Source organism: Zootoca vivipara, chromosome 5 (genome assembly GCF_963506605.1).
Source record: "Zootoca vivipara chromosome 5, rZooViv1.1, whole genome shotgun sequence".
Lineage (NCBI taxonomy): Eukaryota > Metazoa > Chordata > Lepidosauria > Squamata > Lacertidae > Zootoca > Zootoca vivipara.
In genome coordinates, this window is record NC_083280.1 from 50,952,229 (window position 1) to 50,971,635 (window position 19,407).

General features: G+C 42.2%; 1 protein-coding gene across 2 annotated transcripts in view; it reads right to left on the minus strand.

The window, feature by feature from the left end:
- The window catches only part of ABLIM1 (actin binding LIM protein 1), a 198,521-nt gene that overhangs the window by 152,269 nt on the left and 26,845 nt on the right, over positions 1 to 19,407 (minus strand). The window contains exon 1 of one of the 2 annotated variants that reach the window (XM_060274768.1): positions 5,047 to 6,499. The exons of the other annotated variant lie outside the window; for it this stretch is intronic. Coding sequence (XP_060130751.1) covers positions 5,047 to 5,086 — 40 coding nt within the window. The 5' untranslated portion in view covers positions 5,087 to 6,499. Of the gene's footprint in view, positions 1 to 5,046; positions 6,500 to 19,407 lie in introns of those variants that run through there. 2 annotated transcript variants of the gene reach the window in all.

Here is a 19,407-nt window from a genome sequence, read left to right on the forward strand (position 1 = left end):
ATTTACCTGTTGAGAGATGATCATAGTGAATGATATTGTGCCCCCTCCCCCTAAAAAAATCTCTTTTGCCATCTGGCAGTACCCTAATTACCTGTTATATTTTAGTCTCTCTCTCTATCTCTTGCCTGCCAGGGAAGAACATCCTGATATTTTCAAATAATACTTTAGTAGGGAAGAAGTCATTATTTGTGAGGGTGCTGGGTTTTAGTGTACCAAGTAATTTTCAGTCTATAGAGCCATAAAGAAGGTGACAGCCTGCCACCAGGAGTCAGTTATGTAGTGCATTTGATTTTACAAAGTACGAGAAAAGTTAATCCTTTGTTATCAGAGCTTAATTTGCATGGAAGTTGTACCCAAGGATAACAGGAAGCTGGATGCACCACTTTGATTCTGCTGGTGTCATCAATATGAACAGAATGCTGCTTTGTGTGAAGAGAAAGACTAAAGTATAATCTTCTGGAGCGGGCAGGACTGTTTCTTAGTGGGAGAGTACATGCTTTGCATGCAGAAAGTCCCAGGTCCAATCCCTGGCATCAGAGGAAGCAGATGACGTAGAAGTCTGAAATTTGCAGTCAGAATATAAAATAGTGGACTAGATGAAGCAATAGTGTGACCCGGTATAATACGGGCAGCCCAGTCCTACACACTGCTGTATATCACAGTGTAAAATCCAACTCTATTCCCTAGCAATGATACAATGGACCCAGAAAAAAGGTTCCTGCTAGTGTTCCTGAAGGCTATACTATCATATTCCATGCTGTGATAGTGACCAATACCTTGGGTATGCTGCTGCAATGACTACTGTACTTTCTTCCCTTACTGTTGTGCCTCTTTTATTCTTGACCATCCTACTCTTTAACTATGGTTAATTGAAACAAACCATTTTTTTAAAAAATCCAACAAACCACAGTTAACAATAACCACAGTTCAGGATTCTGGATTCAGACAACACAAGCAGCTGTGCTTAATATAAAACAATACCAAAAGTTTCCAAATTCCATCTTTGTAATTGCACTGGAGGAGGGGAAGTACATGAGCCCATGGCCCATTCCTGCAGTATGAAGCCCTAGTTTTATCTGAATGAGACCTATGTGATCATACACAGGAGACAGATATGCATCCATAAACCCTTTAATTCACCATTATAATTCTGGGGGACACACCTGTTCAGGCTGTGGAATTTCAAGTTCTTCAAATTCAGTATGATATTTGTTCAAGAATGACACAAGTCCACAATTAACACGAAAGCCAATGAGTTGCTTTTAAGTTATATTCCAAAAATGCAAGAAGAAAAGCTAATTGGGGAGCTTCTTGTAGTTGCACTGATATTTTCAGAGAAAAAAGCCAAGCATAAGCATAGACTAACCCAGGAATTATCAATTAAAATTCTAATGCTATTAGCAGATGCTGGGTATATTTTTGTTCTGGAACTAGCTTGGCAACATCCACTTATTTCTCTTTAACTACAAACAAGCTGCAAGCCAATCTTTACTGCTTTTTGCTGTCCTTTTTGTACTGCTGCCAAATACTTGCATTATTCCCCCTACCTCTCCCTTAAGTCATCCAACTGACACACAAAATAATTTGAGGGTTGTTGTTTTTCCTCCACTGAAATCATCAAAAGCAAAAACAAGGGGTGGCACTTCACACTCAAAAAGAAAGGTTTTGCATATGCTTTCACTGCCTCAAGTGTCTGGAAATGAAATTGTCAAACTGTCTTGTTACTGAAGAAAAACAATACATGAAAGGGAATACATCTGTTTCTCAATCCCCAACTCAGTGAACTGAAAGAAGAAAATAATTGCATTATATACATGCCCTTTTTCGGTCATTAGAGATGCTGCACAGAGAAGGAATCGTACTACTTTCCCTGCATATGCAGATGTAAATCTATTGCACAATAATTCATATTATATGGCAGGCTCTCTTTTTAATTTAGCGTATGGTCAATCCAATTCCTGGCTGCTAGGCAGAGTGTTAAATCACCTGCTTGCTATTGGTGCCCAGAAGCTGATTCAGGAGCTGGTGGTTAGCTGGTATATTTTAGCAGAGCGGCTTCAGAACACATGTCTTTGCATCCTTTAGACAAAAGCACACCCTATATTACTTCATCTGCAAAACAATTACCTTGTTAAACTACTGGAAAATGCCACGACTTCAAACTGTTAAAAAAGACAAGAGACCATTTACACCAGAACCATTTATACTGCAGCTCCACATTCATTCATTCATTTATTTGAAAGTACCAATATTTTCAGTAAACAATCGAGCTGACAGCACTGTACCTACGTGTTGCCAAGTGAAAAATGTGGAATAGTTATTTTTGCCTACACTTTAATTACGTCCCACTGGTTGTATGTCCTCCCAGTGCAATAAGAATTATTTTTTAAAGACCTAAACTTGAAAACTTAAATCCATCACTATCCAGTGTGTCATCTTAATAAATATATCACATTATGAAACTTTCCTTTTTTTGTGGGAAGAAACAACTGTTTCTCAGAGCTTCATATTTCAAGAGGACAAGTTGGAGCAAAGCAGGTTTCAGCTGAAAGAAAAGCAGTTTATCCAAGGGAGTCGTGGGATCTCCTCAGGAAATATACAAAGCTGTCTTATACAAATCCAGCTGCCTGTCTAACCCACCATTGCCTTTTCTGACAATGTAGGCTTCCATGGTCTGAAGCAGAGGTCTTTCCCCAAAACCCACTACCTGATCCTTTTACTAAAGTGACCAGGGATTGAACCTGGAGTCTTCTGCATACAATGCATGTGTTCAATCACCAATCTATAGTTCATCCTTCCCTAGTAATATTTCAAGAAGAAGTTGTAGGAAACTGATTACGTCCAAGGAATTTTGTTGCTACATGATGAATTGGTCTAGATGGCCAATATAGCCAGGCCAAGTTGAGTTTTCCCATTAAACCAACCTTCACCAACCTGGTGCCCCCCAGCTGTTTTAGACTACAGTTCCCATCATCCCTGGCCACTGACAACTGTAGTCCAAAACAGCTGGAAAGCACCAGGCTGGCAAAGGATGTAATAAGCTTTCAAGTCAGAAATATCAATACATAGTAATTCCTCTGAAAACATAAAATGATTCTAGATTCCTCCTAAGATAATCTCATAGGAACACAACACTTTTGTAGTACAGTTCCCTGAAATGATAAATCAATATCATAGTTATAAAAAACTAAGCAACTGACAGACCTGACCTGACACTTGACTTTTGCACCCATATTTTCAGCAAACTCTAGCTGCAATGCAAAAGAAAACCCTTGAATGCTAAAAGCAACCAGATTCTGGATTCCATAACTATGGTTATCAGGCATTTTGGAACTTCACTGTAACAACCTGCCTGCTCTGCCACACTGAGAATAGAACACTGTGCCCTGCTACCTAGAACTAAGTGTCATTGAGCTGTATTAGATTTATTTCTGAGCAGACATAGGATTGCTCTGCAACTCATACATCTACCGGTAGATTAGAAAGCATTCCAAGAGGAAAATAGGATTGAGAAGAGTACAGCATAACAAATTTGGCTCTAGATCAGTGGTTTTCATCTAGTGTGTTGTGGCACCCTGGGGTGCCTTGAATGATGGACAGGGGTGCTGCGGACAATACTGACCTCTGTCCCTATTCTCTACCCTTCCTTCCCTCCTCTGATGCCTTCTCCCATCTCTGCATCCCAAAGGCTTGCACAGCTGTTTATTGCAGCAGCCCTGGCTATAAGCTCTGCAAGCGAGGCCTTCCACTAGAGTAGTGGTGCTTTGTACCTCCCCTCCTCTCCCTGTTTGCCCCACTCCCAAAATGGCTCTGGAAGCCCCCAGAACAGCACCCAGGGGGGGGAGGGGAGATTCTTCCATCTGGCAAGCTGAAATGCTTGTGCTGATGCAACAATCTCCTTAGCACTACAGTGAATTCTTCCCAAGCGATCAACCACCACACTGGTTTGGCTAGTTCTGTTTGAAGAATGACCTTTTCATTCAAATGATATTATGTGTGCTGTTCAGACCTTGGGAAAGATACCTAGACTGTACAACAAATCAGCAAATACACTTTACAAACTCTGGCACTTGTAATGGGAATGTGGTACTTCTCTAATAAGCAGAGACATGCACACATTCTGCACTATGCCTGAACAAATAAAGCTTACAATATCTGAGCCAAAAGGGAAATGTGATCACGTAAGGCACACCTGTTCATCAACTTGAAACCTGCCCAGCTACCATCATACAATCTTACAAATCTGAACATGGGATGGTGATGGTATAAAGAAATTATTCGCAATCTATTCATGTGGTGAACCCTTGCCATAGCCATTCCATCTCTGATCTATCCATACTTCTCCTAAAGAGAAACTCTTACAATATCTTTAAAAAGCATGCCTCAGAACTAGAGTTTCTAACATGGCTTAATTTGCAGAATAATTGGATGAATAAAGAAAAACAGTTTGCAGGTCAAAATGCAGGCTGCAACTCACTGCTGGTTAACACCAAGGGTAAAGAATGTTTTCCTTTGCTATAAGATTTGATGAGGGGATTACTGTATTTCAGACCATTTTCAAAGACAATCAGTAAACCTTGCTCCACTTATAAAAGTGAGCTCTAAATATAATCCAATTTTAACTACTGCATATGTTGAAAACTTGCCTGTCCTTTCAACAGCAGCAGTCAGTTCAAACCTAATAATGTTCAAGCTACTTGATCAATCATCCCAAGACTTGCAGATCAGTCATGTCTATTGCAGAGGACAAGGGGGGTTACTTAACAGTTGCTATACCTATAAAAAGTGCTTTCCTTTCTGTTAAGTCCGTAATGCAAACCAGATCTACATTTCAAAATAAGAACAGTATGTACTTGTACAGAGAAACCGAGTACTCCTGTTAAGAATGTAACAGCCCATATGAGACACACGCCTAGTTTAGTCTAACAAAACTTTCCTAATTTGTTTCCTGTTTGGATAAATCAAGAACAACATCCTGTACGCTGTTCAAACTATACCGTATTGTGAGACAATTTACATAGCAGGGCAGGCTCAATCGGGACGGACCTTGACCATTTTCAGAGCTCTGATGTATTTGTAACTCCATTTGTATTCTCCAGATGAAATGTCTCCGCAGCCCAGAAAAGCTAGTTTCCTCAAGAACAGAACGGAACAGCTAGTCCTTTGGAGTGGCTGCTCTCCCTCTGGCTCTTTCCCTTTCCCTTGGCGAGCAGCTCAGCTCTGGGGAGGTGTGGCCATGTCAGGCAGGGTGTGCCGCTGCTGCTCCCAAGTAACGTTAAAAGCACAGCAAAGATTCAATGCCCTTTACAAATCTTAGTCATCCTGATCACTGATGCAGAGAACACCTTTGGAATGAATTAACATTTTGATGAGTTAACATTTTGCTATTTGCACACAGAACGCTAATAGCTAAAGGAAGGATGGGCAAATTGCATTAGGAGAATGACAACTGACAAACCTCCATTCACCAGCCCAAGGAAATAGCATAAAATTGTTGATATTGATCAAGAGGTTTCCTGACTTAGGTAAGGGGAAATTTCAAACGTTTGAGCTGGATATTAACTCCTGGAGCAAAGTCTGTTGCCTACAGGACTCATTAGGTCCACTGTGCCCTCCAGCTTTCTGTGTGTGTTGGGTATGTACCTGAACACACCATGAACATCACCAGTCCCCACTCATTGATGACTTCATTTCAACCATTCCTATTAACTTTCACAGGAAGAAAGGCACATATTATTTTTTATTCACTTAACCACTGCACATATCAAACCTAAGCTTGAACTCACAGAGGGACAACTCCAGTTGACACACACACTATAGGGCTCAGCATCTCCTAACTCAGCATCTCATTTCTTTTTTAAGCTTTCCATTAAACAGCTTTTCAACATAATGTAGTCAATAACTGGGGTTGTAGTGAGTGGGGAACCTTTCTCTGCAATGAGCTTGACACCGTGAGTTGGTTATCATTGGGTGGCCTGACTCCATCTTCAAACTTTTGTACTGTAGCAGAAGGGTAAAAATCTGAATACATAGCAGAGCAACTAGTTTATGATAGACCAAAGGGACATGGAGAAGAAGTTGAAGGGTTCTATGTGAACACCTGTTTACATGCTTTTGTAGTAGCTTGATGTGAAAGAGAAGGGGTGAGGAATGTGGCCCTATAGGTGTTAATGGATTACAGCTGCCATCATCCTTGACCATTGGCTGTGCTGGCTGGTGCTGATGGAAATTATAGTCATATAACATATGAAGGACCAAAGGTTCCTCTGAGGTAGAGCATGCTGGTACCACTTCAAACAAGCTTAGCTTGTGGCATAGGGGGCATAGGGGACTTTGTCTGGGGCTCTTTCACTAAAATCAAATAGGGAAAATGGGTCAAGTGGTGCTCTTGAAACACTCAGTAGCTTTCAGCTTTTAAAGTGGTGTGTAAATCAAAGCAAGAGAGAGGATACACAGTTGACAATGAGCTGACCTCTGTCACCTTGGCCTAAAGGTTTATTGCCCATCCCCAAAATAATGAACTGAAGCCCTGGGAATTAAGAGCAGGGCTTAAAAACAAAGCAAGACTGGGTAACTTTTGGGAGGTGTCCATTGTCACCAGGGTTTGTTTCAGGCAAGTATTGTGGCTTAGTCAGGCAATGCTACAACTTTTACTACCAGTATACTAGCCTCCAGTATGGTCCACCCAGAGAGTTGAATGCTCTTTTCCCTCAGCTCCTCTATTTCTTCCAGGTAACTGGCAATACCTGTCCTACCAGTTGCCTAAAGCAACCTCCTCTTACAACTACAAGGGTGGCCTATATTTGTGCTTTCCTCCTTATGTTCACAGCAATCCTGTGAAGCAGGTCAAGCTGACAGGCAGTGACTGTTCCGAGGCCAGTCATTGCACCTGAAAAAGGGTATTGTAGAGCTGGAAAGGGTTCAGAAAAGTGCAACCAAACCAATCAGTGGTAAGCTGTAAAGGAAAATGAGCAGCCAAGGCCCTTCATATTCACACAGACCACCCTCCACGTATTTTTATACAAAGAAGATTCCAATTAAACATCAGAAATAACTTTTTGACGGCAAGAGCTGTTCAACAGTGGAACAGATTCCCTTGGAAGGTGGTGGACTTTCCTTAAGCAGAGGTTCGATGGCCATCTGTCATGGATGCTTTAGTTGAGATTCCTGAATTGCAGGGTCACTTCCAACTCTACAATTCTCTGATTCCATTATAACATCTGAAGGCAGACCTGTTTAGGGAAGTTTTTAATGTTTGATGTTTTGTCAGATTATTATTCTGTTGGGAGCTGCCCAAAGTGGCTGGGGAAACCCAGCCAGATTGGCAGGGTATAAAAAAATATATTATATTATATTATATTATATTATATTATATTATATTATATTATATTAATTACTGCTGCTGCTGCATGTTCCTCAGGCTGTTTAAAAGAATAATAATGAAATGTACTGATCCTGCTGGGATTTTTCTCTCTGAAGTCAGGGTTCCAGAAAAGTATAACAGTACCAGAAACTTAAGACAAATAAATCAGTCCCCCATGATTAAAAAAAACACACCTTCTGTTAACAAGAATAAGAGAGCCAAGAATGGTGGGTGGGTTGTATAATTTTTTTAAGCTTCCAATACTGACCACAAGGCCATTTGTAATCTTCTTTGCTGCTTTTCCATAGTTATGCACAGCTGGCGAGCCAGCCGATGCCAACTGCTTTTCTTTAACTAGGCACCAAGAAAGGGGTCACAAGCAGATAACACTGAGATAAAACACTTGGGTGCATGCATTGTGTGACACAAGGTTTTCTGCCATGAAATCCAACACTGCTTAAAGTCCTTTCATAAGCTAACTCGTCCGTATTTCACTTCTATTAGTATCTTCTTGATTAAACAGTAAGTTCTTGGTTTTGCAAAGGGAGGTGTTTTTATCCGAGGAACATCTAAGGAGTTTTATTTCAGGTATACAAGTGTGACTGCAATATCTTGATTGAAAATTAATGCACATCAGAACTCAAGACTATGTTTCATTCATGAACTCTTGCAGGCTATCTGTAGATGGCCATACATGGAACAGGCTTAAGTCTTTGATGAAGCAAGCTGTGGCATGGCTGTGATTCAAGCAAACACCACTTCAGACACACTGTAGACCCCAACCACTTGAGTCCACGACAGTGATGTGGCTAACTAGATCCAAAGAGGGTGGTGACAAGTCAACATGAGATGGAAGGGGAGTGCAAGGAAGCAGTTGCAAACAGGGATAGACTTGACCCCCATTCAGAGCCTTCCTTCCCACTGGGCTTACTAGCGCGTTATGCCAGGGTGCTAGCCTCTCGGGGGCACCCCAGAGCCTTCCTGCATGCCTGCCAGTGCCCCGTCAACCATATGTCTGGTGGCCTTTTGGTCACATGGGACCAGGCCGCCTGAGGAGCGAGGGCGGGAGTCTTGGCCAGGAGACTTCCATGGCCACGCCATGTGAGGGGAAAGATGAGGACTTCTGTTCCTGCTTCCTGCTCTCCTGACAGGCCCCACGGCGGCGCTTAGGCCACGCCCAGCGGGCCCACGGTTGGACAGGCCACGATGTGGCAGCTGTGGCCGGGGCTGCTCCTCCTGCTGGCCATGCTGTGGGGCGGGGAAGTGCTCCCGGCTCAGGGAGTCCTGAGGCCGCTGCCGCCACCTTCTTTGCCGGCGGCAGCAGTGCTGTCAACCTCTGCCTCCGCAGCGCCCAGAGGCCACTACGCCGCCACGCCTGCGCCGCTCGCTCTAATTATAGCGGGCACAGCTGGTGCAGTTTCCCGGCCCGGGAGGGGCTCACAGGAGCTGCCAGGGGAGGCTTCCGGGGTGGTGGCTCTGCCTGCCCGCCCAGCTCTCTCGTCCAGATCCCATGTCCCCATTGTACACGATGCAAGCAGCGACTGCCTTGTCGAGGGGTGTGGGGCAGCGGGGAGGAAGAGGAAGAGGCCCCTGCGTGAGTCAGAGCATGTGCGGGTTGTACTCTGGCAGCCTCGAAACTCAAAAGAAGCAGAAGATCTCTCTTGATGTATTGTCCCACCTCCATGGCACACACACACACCCGGACAAAGAACCCAAAATACAAAGCAACCTGTCTTAGGGATAAGGGCAGTGTAGGGGGGAGACAACGTGAACAGATAGCTGGAAGCTTCAAATTGCTTATCAAAAACGAAATCTTGGCTGGTCTAAGGAGACGAGTGCCAGTGCCTGCAATCTCTCCATCACGTTTGGATCCCATGTCCCCATTCCTCGTCTGGATCACGGCCATGCTGCATTGCTCCAGGGTGGTCCAGCGTTTTGGGGGTGGCTATGGACTGATCCGAGTGAAAGTCTTAATCCAAGCTGCCCCCTCTGCATGAGTGACCCCCTAGATGCCCAGTGGAAATCCCATGGTCTTTATTCTCAGCTGGCTCTGCCCAATGCACTCCCGTTCCCACGACAGAATTTCTGAGGGTGGGGTGCCTATTAAGACAGGAATATGCAGCTGTCCCATACTGGGATCGAGGTGGTGGGCGTGCATGTGGGAGGGTGGGGGGACCCCGTGGGGGTGGGGGACGCCAGAGGGATCCCTGCACCATGGCGCTAGATAAGCTTAAGATGGCCCTGCCCCCATTTTTAGAGTAGGGGGACAGAACACTTAAAGTTAGTACAAGGCACATAGTAGGATAAAAGTAAAGACAAATAGAACTACTTTCATTCTAATGCAGGCATAGGCCAACCCGGCCCTCCAGATGTTTTGGGACTACAATTCCCATCATCCCTGACCACTGCTCCTGTTAGCTAGGGATCATGGGAGTTGTAGGCCAAAAACATCTGGAGGGCCGAGTTTGCCTATGCCTGTTCTAATGGAACTATGCATATAGGTGCTGTAGAACCAGCACAGGAGGAGAAAAGCAATATATAAGAAATGCAAGCACATCTTATGCAAACAAATGGGACAGGTTTTATTTTTCAGATAAGCCCCATAATAAATGAATCATGAGAAATGTCCCTAATAAATATTTCCAAGGTAAGAGGTTTGTTTTTTTAAAAAAAAAAATCATGATAATCTAATTTATTTATGGATAATCTGCCATAATGAAATGTGACCAAGCAGTAATATATATATGCTTATTTCCACAGTGAAATATGAAAGTCCAAGCTCTATCTTGTTTCATTTACGTTTGCCCATCATTGACCCAGTACTAATTGTTTCATATTTCTAATGCATACTCACTTCCTCGAAGGACTTTTGTTTAGATGGTGTATTTTGAAAAAAGTGGCAGAATGTGATTATAAAAACTGCTATTGCATATATTTTTAAAAGGAACAGATCCCCAGATGCCTCCATGCAGGAAGGTTGGGAGGGAGAGGGAGAGGGAGAGGACTCACTAGTACAGAGTGGCAGTGCCTCATATTTTAAAACAAAAAAAAGCACTGCTTCAATAAGAACAGCATAGCATCCAGAGCTGCAGGGGCAGAGGAAGGGGGGGCGGTGGGGGCGGTCCACCCCAGGTGTCATCCCTGAGGGGGTGACAAAATAGCACCTGCAGCGCGCCCAAGTCATGCATCTCTCTTGGGAGTGACGCGGTGGCTCAGGCCCCCACGCTGCCCAAAATTGCAGCATGGGGCTTGCTTCCGCCCAGTGGACTCCATGGGCAGATCGCCGCAGTGCCCCCATGGGCAGATCGCCCCGACCCCACCAATCCGGGTGCTGAAGCAGCTAGCTACGCTCCTGCAGAGCTGTGCAGAGTTGGTCAGGGTCAAACATACTACATATCCAAACCAGGAAAATCTGGTATTCATTATTTAAAAATGTTCCATATGTGAATATATACAGTATTAATTCATAGAATTAATCATAGAATTGTAGAGTTGGAAGAGTCATCTGGTCCAGCCCCCTGCAATGCAAGAATCTTCTGCCCAACATGCAGCTCAAACCCACAACTCTAAATTTAAGAGTCTCATGCTCTACCAACTGAACTATCCCAGGAATGATCATCTTATTTATTTATGGATAACAGAGGACAAGACAGGAAAGATATGAAAGCAAATCATATGAACGTGATCTGGTGCAGACATCCTCTCTTAGCAAGGTTTCAGAATCAGTACATAATGTAAAGATTGGCTCAATCAGGCAGAAACTCCCTTGTTGGCGTCCTTCTGTAGTTTTGCACAACATAGCTCAGTGTCATACAAATTCTAACTGTGAAATAAAAACACTGTCTTACCACCCAGGCTGTTGTGAAGATGAATGAGATAAGATCTGTAAAACATTTGGCACAGTAAGGAGTCACAAGGAATAATGAACAAGTGCAGAAAAACCTGCTTCTGTAACTACTGTTGCCTAATAACTTTGCAACAAATGTTGCTTGCTAGCTATGTGCATTTCTAAGCAGCTGCATCAGTCAGTGGAATGAGTTGACCTGTAATAAAAAAAGAATGACTATGCTTTGAGGATCCACATTGAAAAATAATTTTTCTAAAACTCATTTAGAAATATGCTAATGATGAACCAAAATTACTTCTATGCTGCAAGGACATCTTATCCATCCTTGCCTTTGGCTGAACCCTGTTGTGTTGTTTTCATTAAAATGTTATAATAGCTGAAAGCATTATAGTTCATGAGTTGGTAGCAAGACACATTCCATTTTTTAATTGTATGAATTAAATAAAACACACAGAATGGTGAGCAAACTAGCAAGAGTCAAGCTTTGCTCTCGGGATCTCTACCAGTCAGCCTGCCTCTTCTTTTTCCTGCTTAATGTCTATTTTCTTGACCATGGGTACGCAAACTAAGGCCTGGGGGGCCGGATCTGGCCCAATCGACTTCTCAATCCAGCCCGCAGATGGTCTGGGAATCAGTGTGTTTTTACATGAGTAGAATGTGTCCTTTTATTTAAAATGCATCTCTGGGTTATTTGTGGGGTGGGGCCTGTCTGGTGTTTTTATATGAGCAGAATGTGTGTTTTTATTTAAAATGCATCTCTTATTTGTGGGGCATGGGAATTCGTTAATATTTTTTCCCCAAAATATAGTCCGTGCCCCCCACAAGGTCTGAGGGACTGGCCCCCTGCTGAAAAGGTTTGCTGACCCCTGCTCTTGACCAATCAGACTCCCTATTTGTTTGTCCATCCATCTGTTTGCCTGCCGCTCAGGCTAGTCCCTCTCCAGATATATTTATTGCTTCACATGCTTGCTTCAAGGGACACTTACGGTATTCCACACTGGTACTCCTGTAGACTGGCTCTGGTGGCCCATTTACTTCCACTCCTATCCTACCAAGACTTGTATCGGAGCTTCTGCATACAGTTACTGCCTCCATCATAAGTACAGTGTTGGCTATTATGAAGTGTTTGCAATTTAAGGGACAAGATAATGTCCCTTTTGGTTATGAATCAACACCAACCTATGTTAAATTTGTATGCTCTTTTTATAAATATTGTAGCATGGCTATGTCCTGCTCACTTAAGTATTTGCTAGTTTCAAAAGCTGGAGCCAGCTTATTCTGAGCTGCCTTCATGCCCTTCAAAGTTTCTTCAGGTAAGGAGAAATCACAGTATGATGCTCTCCATGGTCATATGGATTACACACTCCTGAATGCTCTTTTAGAATTAGAAAAGCTATGTTATTTCCTTTTGATTGAACAATCATGGCTTATCTTGGATTTGTAAATAAACCAAGTAAATAAGTAAATAAACAAATGGCCATGGCAGATATCAAAACTTAATGACATAATTCATTTCCAAAAAGGACATAATGTCCCTTCAATGCAGCTGATATCTTATCCTTAAAACACCTAGTATGCCAATGAAAACCTTCTAATGGGGTCCATCAGACTAACTGATCCTTATATGGGTCTGCAAAACAATTTATACATTATCAGTGAAGTGACCACACAGCATGCTTCCTCCCCGCAATGCAACATTTGTTCCTTCATCAGCCATGTCAACACCACAAGCCTATAATTTGCTAGGCCACCAATCAAGTGCAAGAGGGGTTGTCACAGAGCATGGTATTATGCCAGCACTAGAGGGAAATGTTTCCAATGTTGCTGGGAGATCACTAGCCCATGATGGTATGCCAAAATACCGAATACGTTGGATGCTCCAGTTATACACCCAGATTATACTCTCCAAAGTACTTTGAAGGCAAATGATTCTAAAAGGTCAGGTGGATTACTTGAGATACAATTTGATCAAGCATCTCAAAAGCATGGAGATGCTAAAAAAAGGTTTTTCACGACAGCAACTGTGTTCTACGCCCACACTAGATATTATTTCGTCTCAAAGCCATTAGCTTTGCTCCAAACATTTCACCAAGCCACAGACCATTTGAAATTGTATGCCAGAGACTTTCCCCAACGAGTCTTTCAATGTAAAATTATTTCTAGTTTAGAATAATGCTGAAGTCATGTTTCAGTCCACCATCTTGATTCAAAATGACCCTGACCCTGAGATTAAGATGCTTATGCTCTTCCAATTGAGTTATCCCAGAGCCATCAGCCTGGTGATCCACCTAAAAAAAGCATAAGTTCTAAGAACACTTTGTAAACTTCCTTACTTTGGAGTAAGCCCTAACAAACACAATGGAACTTACCGTAGTTCCAAGTAAACATGCATGGAACTGCATTGTCATTACACTGGTTACTAAATTCAGTGAGAATACTAGGAAGCAAGATGAAAGAGGACAGGGCTGCTATACTATAGTTGTGCAGAAGAGGGAATTTCAGCAGCAAGTTTCAACACAAATTTTGCTCTTCTACACACCTATTAAGGAATTACTAAGCACCTGGCTGCTTAGTAATGACATTAGTTTAATGTGTTATGATAGCATACTCATACCCAAATAGCCTACAGAATTTTACTCAGAAGTGGGTTTACTCATGAATAATTATGCTTACAAGTATAGTCTTAAAACATTAGTTTTCAGTTTTTACTATCCTATCTCTGCTTGCAATCTTAGAAATGGAAGCTCTTAGTTGTTTTCTCAAATGGTAATGTAATTTGAAAAATTAAATAAAAATATTATAAAAATATTATTTTTTAAAATGGAAATGTTTCGTTGATGCACCTGAGCTTAATCTTATAATGATAAAATGGGAAAATGAATCACAGCTTGGCTCTATTTCAGGAATACCTTAGGAAAGTGACAGTCATTACTTTGCTTTCTGTTGCTAATAATAAATCAACACTGTTGTAATAGCTTCAACACATGATGAGCCTCTTGATCAGGAAGGGAACATTTTCCATTTTCCCAGAAATGAGACTGTGGCTTGAAGGACAGTACAAATAGTTTCAAAGTCTGGAGATGGTTCCAAAATTATATTCACACCATAGTTACAGAGACTGCTGTGTGTGATCTAGACTATTTAGAATGTCCCTGTCATTCTCAGAACACCTCCAGGTAGCTTTTTAATCCAGACAAAGGAGAACAGTCTAGCTATATTTTACACTAGAACAAATTCAGTATAGAGGCCACCTTTTATTTACATTCAAGCAGGTAGGAACCCCAAAACTCTCAGGACAACTGGTATAGGCCTATACATCCCTCATTGGTTTTATTTATTTATGCGTGTGTGTGTGTTTTTGTTTGTTTGTTTGTTTGTTGTTATCCCAGGTGGTCCTCCTTCAGCACCATTACTTTCTGTCCATATTATATGGATGGGTAGTGTGTTTTCAAGTGTCTATATATGTTTTTGGAGTTGGGCAATGACCTCAGATAGCCAAGACAAAACAAAGCAAAAATGACTCAATTAACATTTATTAAGGAAAACAAAACATAGGTACACACTACACAATGTTTAAAAAGTATCTTTCTTTTAAAGAAATAAAGTATACTGCTCGATCTAGCTGCATGATGTCACAATCGCATGTAGGACGAAATCTAAAGTAGTGTTTGATCAAAATCTTCCTGTAGCACTTATCCATACAAATGTATTAGAAACAAAGGGAAGGGTGGCAATGCAAATATTAATATTATTGGAAGACAGGCAGGTAGGGTGGCCAGGTGAGAAGACATAAACCTCTTGCATCTTTAATGTTATGCAACCTACACCTGCTAAAATTCCCTCTGCTACTTAAGTTGTAGTGGTGAGGTCTTCTTTTTCACTTATCCACCCTATAGATAGGATCAAGGAACTGTGTTGCTACACATTAGCTACAAGTGTTTCAATATGTGAATAAACCCAAACATTACACTAGAAGTACTGTATATATTCATAGGTATTAAAGCACAGTCAGGAGACAAAACACTTTCATCCCAGAAATGTAATTTTTCACGACATTCAGTGCAAACTTGTGTGGCCCTATTTAGAAATGTATCCACCGGGTACAATGAGTTTACTACTGTTTGGTCTGAGTACAAGCTGGTGTAGTTTGATCCCAGGAGATTCTGAAGAATCTGTACTAGCTCACTCTACATCCTTGTCTTGGATCTGCTAGCCAAGCTGCAATGGAGTCCTATAGCACACCATTCAGCAGGCAGTGGCAGCTGATGATCCACTGGGGTAATCTACTGTGGGTTTAATCCAAGTGATAAAGTTGGGGCATTTAGATTCTCAGTTAAATTGGTCTTCCTAGTGAATGCTAAGGGGTGCCAGGGTAGAAAGAGGGGTGAGACCTTTGTGACAAAGATACAAATAAGGAGAATAGATAGATTTATACATAGACATATATATACAGTATGTATTGTAAAGAATGTTAAAATGTGTAACTGAATGTAACATTGCAAAATAAAATGGGGGAAAAATGAAAATAAAAAAGAAAGAGGGGTAAAACCACACCCTTGTCATTGCATTTTTCCAATTCTCTGTTCATTTTTCTTTTTATGCTTTCATAAAATTATTTTAAAGATACTTAACAACAACAAAAAGCTTTGGTAACTGTTCTAATGTGCAGAGTCATTAATTAAAACAACAAGAAAAGTGAATGCTGGAACCAAGTGGCATGCTTTGGCACCAGATTCTGCATTCCAGGCCCCAAGCCAAAAGAGTGAGAGCTCAACAGGGAGCAGATATATTTGTTCCTGGGGGAGGGGGCTGGCACTTGTACCATCAAACAGCTGATCCCTGGAATAATTCTGGCATCTTTATTGGAACAAGCTTTTTAAGACCAGCTTGCCCAGCTGTAGGGGTAAAGTGCCACATACCAAAGGCAGCCATCATTAAGGATGGAGAAACAATCCTACAGAAGGAATTAGTAAACTGAGAAGGGCATAAAGAAGTCAGTTTTATCAACAAAGAGCAGTCAATGGCACTCTCTTCATTACCACCCCAGGCCATTTTTTCTACGAGCAGCACAGGAGCCTTTCAGCAATAGTGTTGTGCAGCTATAAGGTAGGGGTGTGTGGCATGCACACAAATTCTATGAAAACATCATCACATCAATCGCATTAAATTCAACAGAAGAGCACACAAATGTGGCCTCCAGGTTCACATTTATGGCTAGTAATTGCCACACGCACCATCCTAGTTCAGGTACTTCCCTGCTTCTTCAGGGCCCAAAACTTGTTCTCATTCATATCCCATTAAGAGCACCCAAGCAGGCCCCCAGTTTCAAAGGACTTAAGCTCCCTAACTCTAAAGGCCTGGTTTGCACATCACTCTGAACCCCCAGTTTATATTTCATCTGACCACCCAATATATAGGATTGGAGCTTTACTCCTCAGCAGTTTATTTCTTCAAGTTAAGCCAAGAATAAACCCTAGTTTACCATCATGGTTAATTATAAGAGAAACAAACCAATAGCTCTTGTTTGCATGTAACAGCATGGTTTGTTTCTTCCCAGTAGCACTAAAGAAGTAAGTGGAGAAGGAAAGAAGTATGGTCTTTTGAGCAGCACTCGACTTGTTCACATTAAACCAAAATTTAATTACAAACTGCACTTTAAAATGATGTACAAATCAGAGCATTATTTGGATATTTTGATCTAGATACCTGCGTTTTCTCTTCCCTCTACCTTACACACACCCATATTTGATCTGGACCTTAATAGTTCCTTTTAACAGAAATAAATTCAATGGGAGCAAAAGATATGGACACATATTTTCCTGACCACACACACCCAAAATATTTCTCTGCTTGTGCCCCAAATGGATTGACATTCTGGGTAATCAGTGCAACCGAGAAATTTAGTAGATGGAGGCAGAGTTGAGTGGATTCATTTTCTCCATGCCTTCAGTGGAACTTAATACCTTAGTAAAATTATCTTAATGATAAGCCAGAGGTTATTATTTTTCAAAAGAAGCTGGAAAACTCAGAAAAAGTATTTCTGGAACATGGGAGAAACTTTAAATTCCTCATTCTGGAAATCCATCCTTTTGCCATCGGCATGAATAGACCCCCTGTGATACTGTAATATGGTGCTGCTTAGCATTGGAAAGGAAGCTTTGAAAAATCGGAGCAGTGGAATGGGGCTTCCTCACTCATAAGGTATATTTTCTACACATGATAGATGAGTTTAGTCACCACAGGCACAAAACCCCACAAGCAATAGCAACCTAATTTAATCTGACATCCCAGAGTCCTGGCATTATACCAAATCTTCCAGTGTTTTCATTCCCCTGCAGCTTATCCAGAAGGTTGTAGTGCTAAAGCTGGGGGTGGGGGGTGGATTCATACAAGGGCCATTCTTTTGGTTGATGGCACTTAAGTTGATCCTCCTCCTAGTTCCACTTGGACAACAGAGATAATGGCAATTCATATATGGGTTGTGAGTGTTTGTGCTGAAATTGTGCATCTATGAACACGTGAAAACCACCTCCAGCTGAAAAACAACAGCCCACTTAGTTGCCAACATTATTAAATTCCCCCCTAACACTCATTCTAGATCTATCATCTTGGTTCAGTTGGCAATTTCCCGTATGCTAAATTGAACACATAATCCACAGCACACACTGGCCGGTTACCAAGAAGCTTCCATAGCACCTCCTCCTGAACAGTTAATGTCATGGCTCACTGGCTAGATGTGCTGTGAGGTCCAAAGGTTCCCCTGAGGCAGCTGTTCAGATCCACCAAGGCAGTCCAAACAAAACAGACAGAAGCAGAACAACCTATTGCTGAAGAAACACCTGAAGTCACACTGAGACTGAATATATACCATATATATAAAGACCCCACCGAAAGAATCATGGGAACTTTAATATGTTAAGGGTGCTTGGAATTGTAACTCTTGAGGGGTAAACTACCATTCTCGGGATTCTTGTTGGGTGATGTGTGTGTGTGTGTGTGTATAGCCAGAGAAGGAAAGGCTACCATCTGAGTCACAACAGCCAACCAATTCAACAGCCTAAATAGCTGGGAGAAAGTCCATGGGTAACAACCCCTCCAAGAGAAAGACTGAGTCCCACTGTTGCACAGTGATTCTGTAACAATAATGCTGAAAACACAACATGTCCCTATGATGAAAGAAGCTTTGGGGAAGAAAGGATGCCATTCGGATCAGGAAAACTGGAAATTACAAGAACAAGCTAACAGAAAGCAACCCCCCATGAGTTGCCTAAAAGCCCAAAGAAAAAGAGCAGTGCAATGAGAAACAGGTGCAGCAGTTTTAGCTTTGCCGCAGGGAGATTGAAATGCAGGCCTGGCAGGGCAAAGCCTGCCCCATGATAACAAGAATTGTAGCTAGAAAGAGGCCTTTTTCAGCTGATTCTAATCACCTGAGCAGATGGGGCAAGAGCAGGCGTGTGCCAGTCTTCAAGGGGTCTAAATTGTCCAGATAGCCCACACAAGTAGGGAAGACTCCCCACTATATAAGTTCAGGCAGCTGAACTAATGAAAGCAGCAATGTGACAGAAGGGGTGAGGTTACAGAACACATGCCCACTCTCCTCCCTCATGCAATAAGAATTACATGTAGAAGAATGGCTGAATAGGGCTACAGTCACAATTACAAGAACAGAAGAGCAGCTGCTGATTAGGCTTCTGTAGTCTCCCAAGGAGCCAGACTGTGGCATGCCCCCTTCCCTTCATGCTTGGGGCAAACAAAACCATATAACCTTCCATCTAAGCCCTGTATCAGGCATGGGGAACCAGTCCTGGGAGCTGAGTGTGGCCTCCAGGTCCCACTGCCTGGCCCTTCACCAGCCCACACCCCTCACCAGCTCTGCTCCATAGCCTCCTCAAGTGATTCTGCCTGGCTGAAATGTGTCTTCAAGGTGCAATAATGCCTCGTGCTTACCTGGGCGGAGAATGGAAAGATGCAAGTGTGCAGAAAAATGTTCCCCTTGCAAGTCCTATTTAGAAGAGTAGCTAGTTAAGTAATTGGGGGAAGGAGCACAAATTGAGAAGACAAGAGGCTTCAGGCTCATTCCCCAGGCAAGAGAATCTCAGGGGAAATATCAGGAAGAAGTCACATGCATGAACCGGAACTAGTGCATGAATATAGCCTGAAAGAGTATCCCTTTGACAAAATACTTCCAGATACCCCC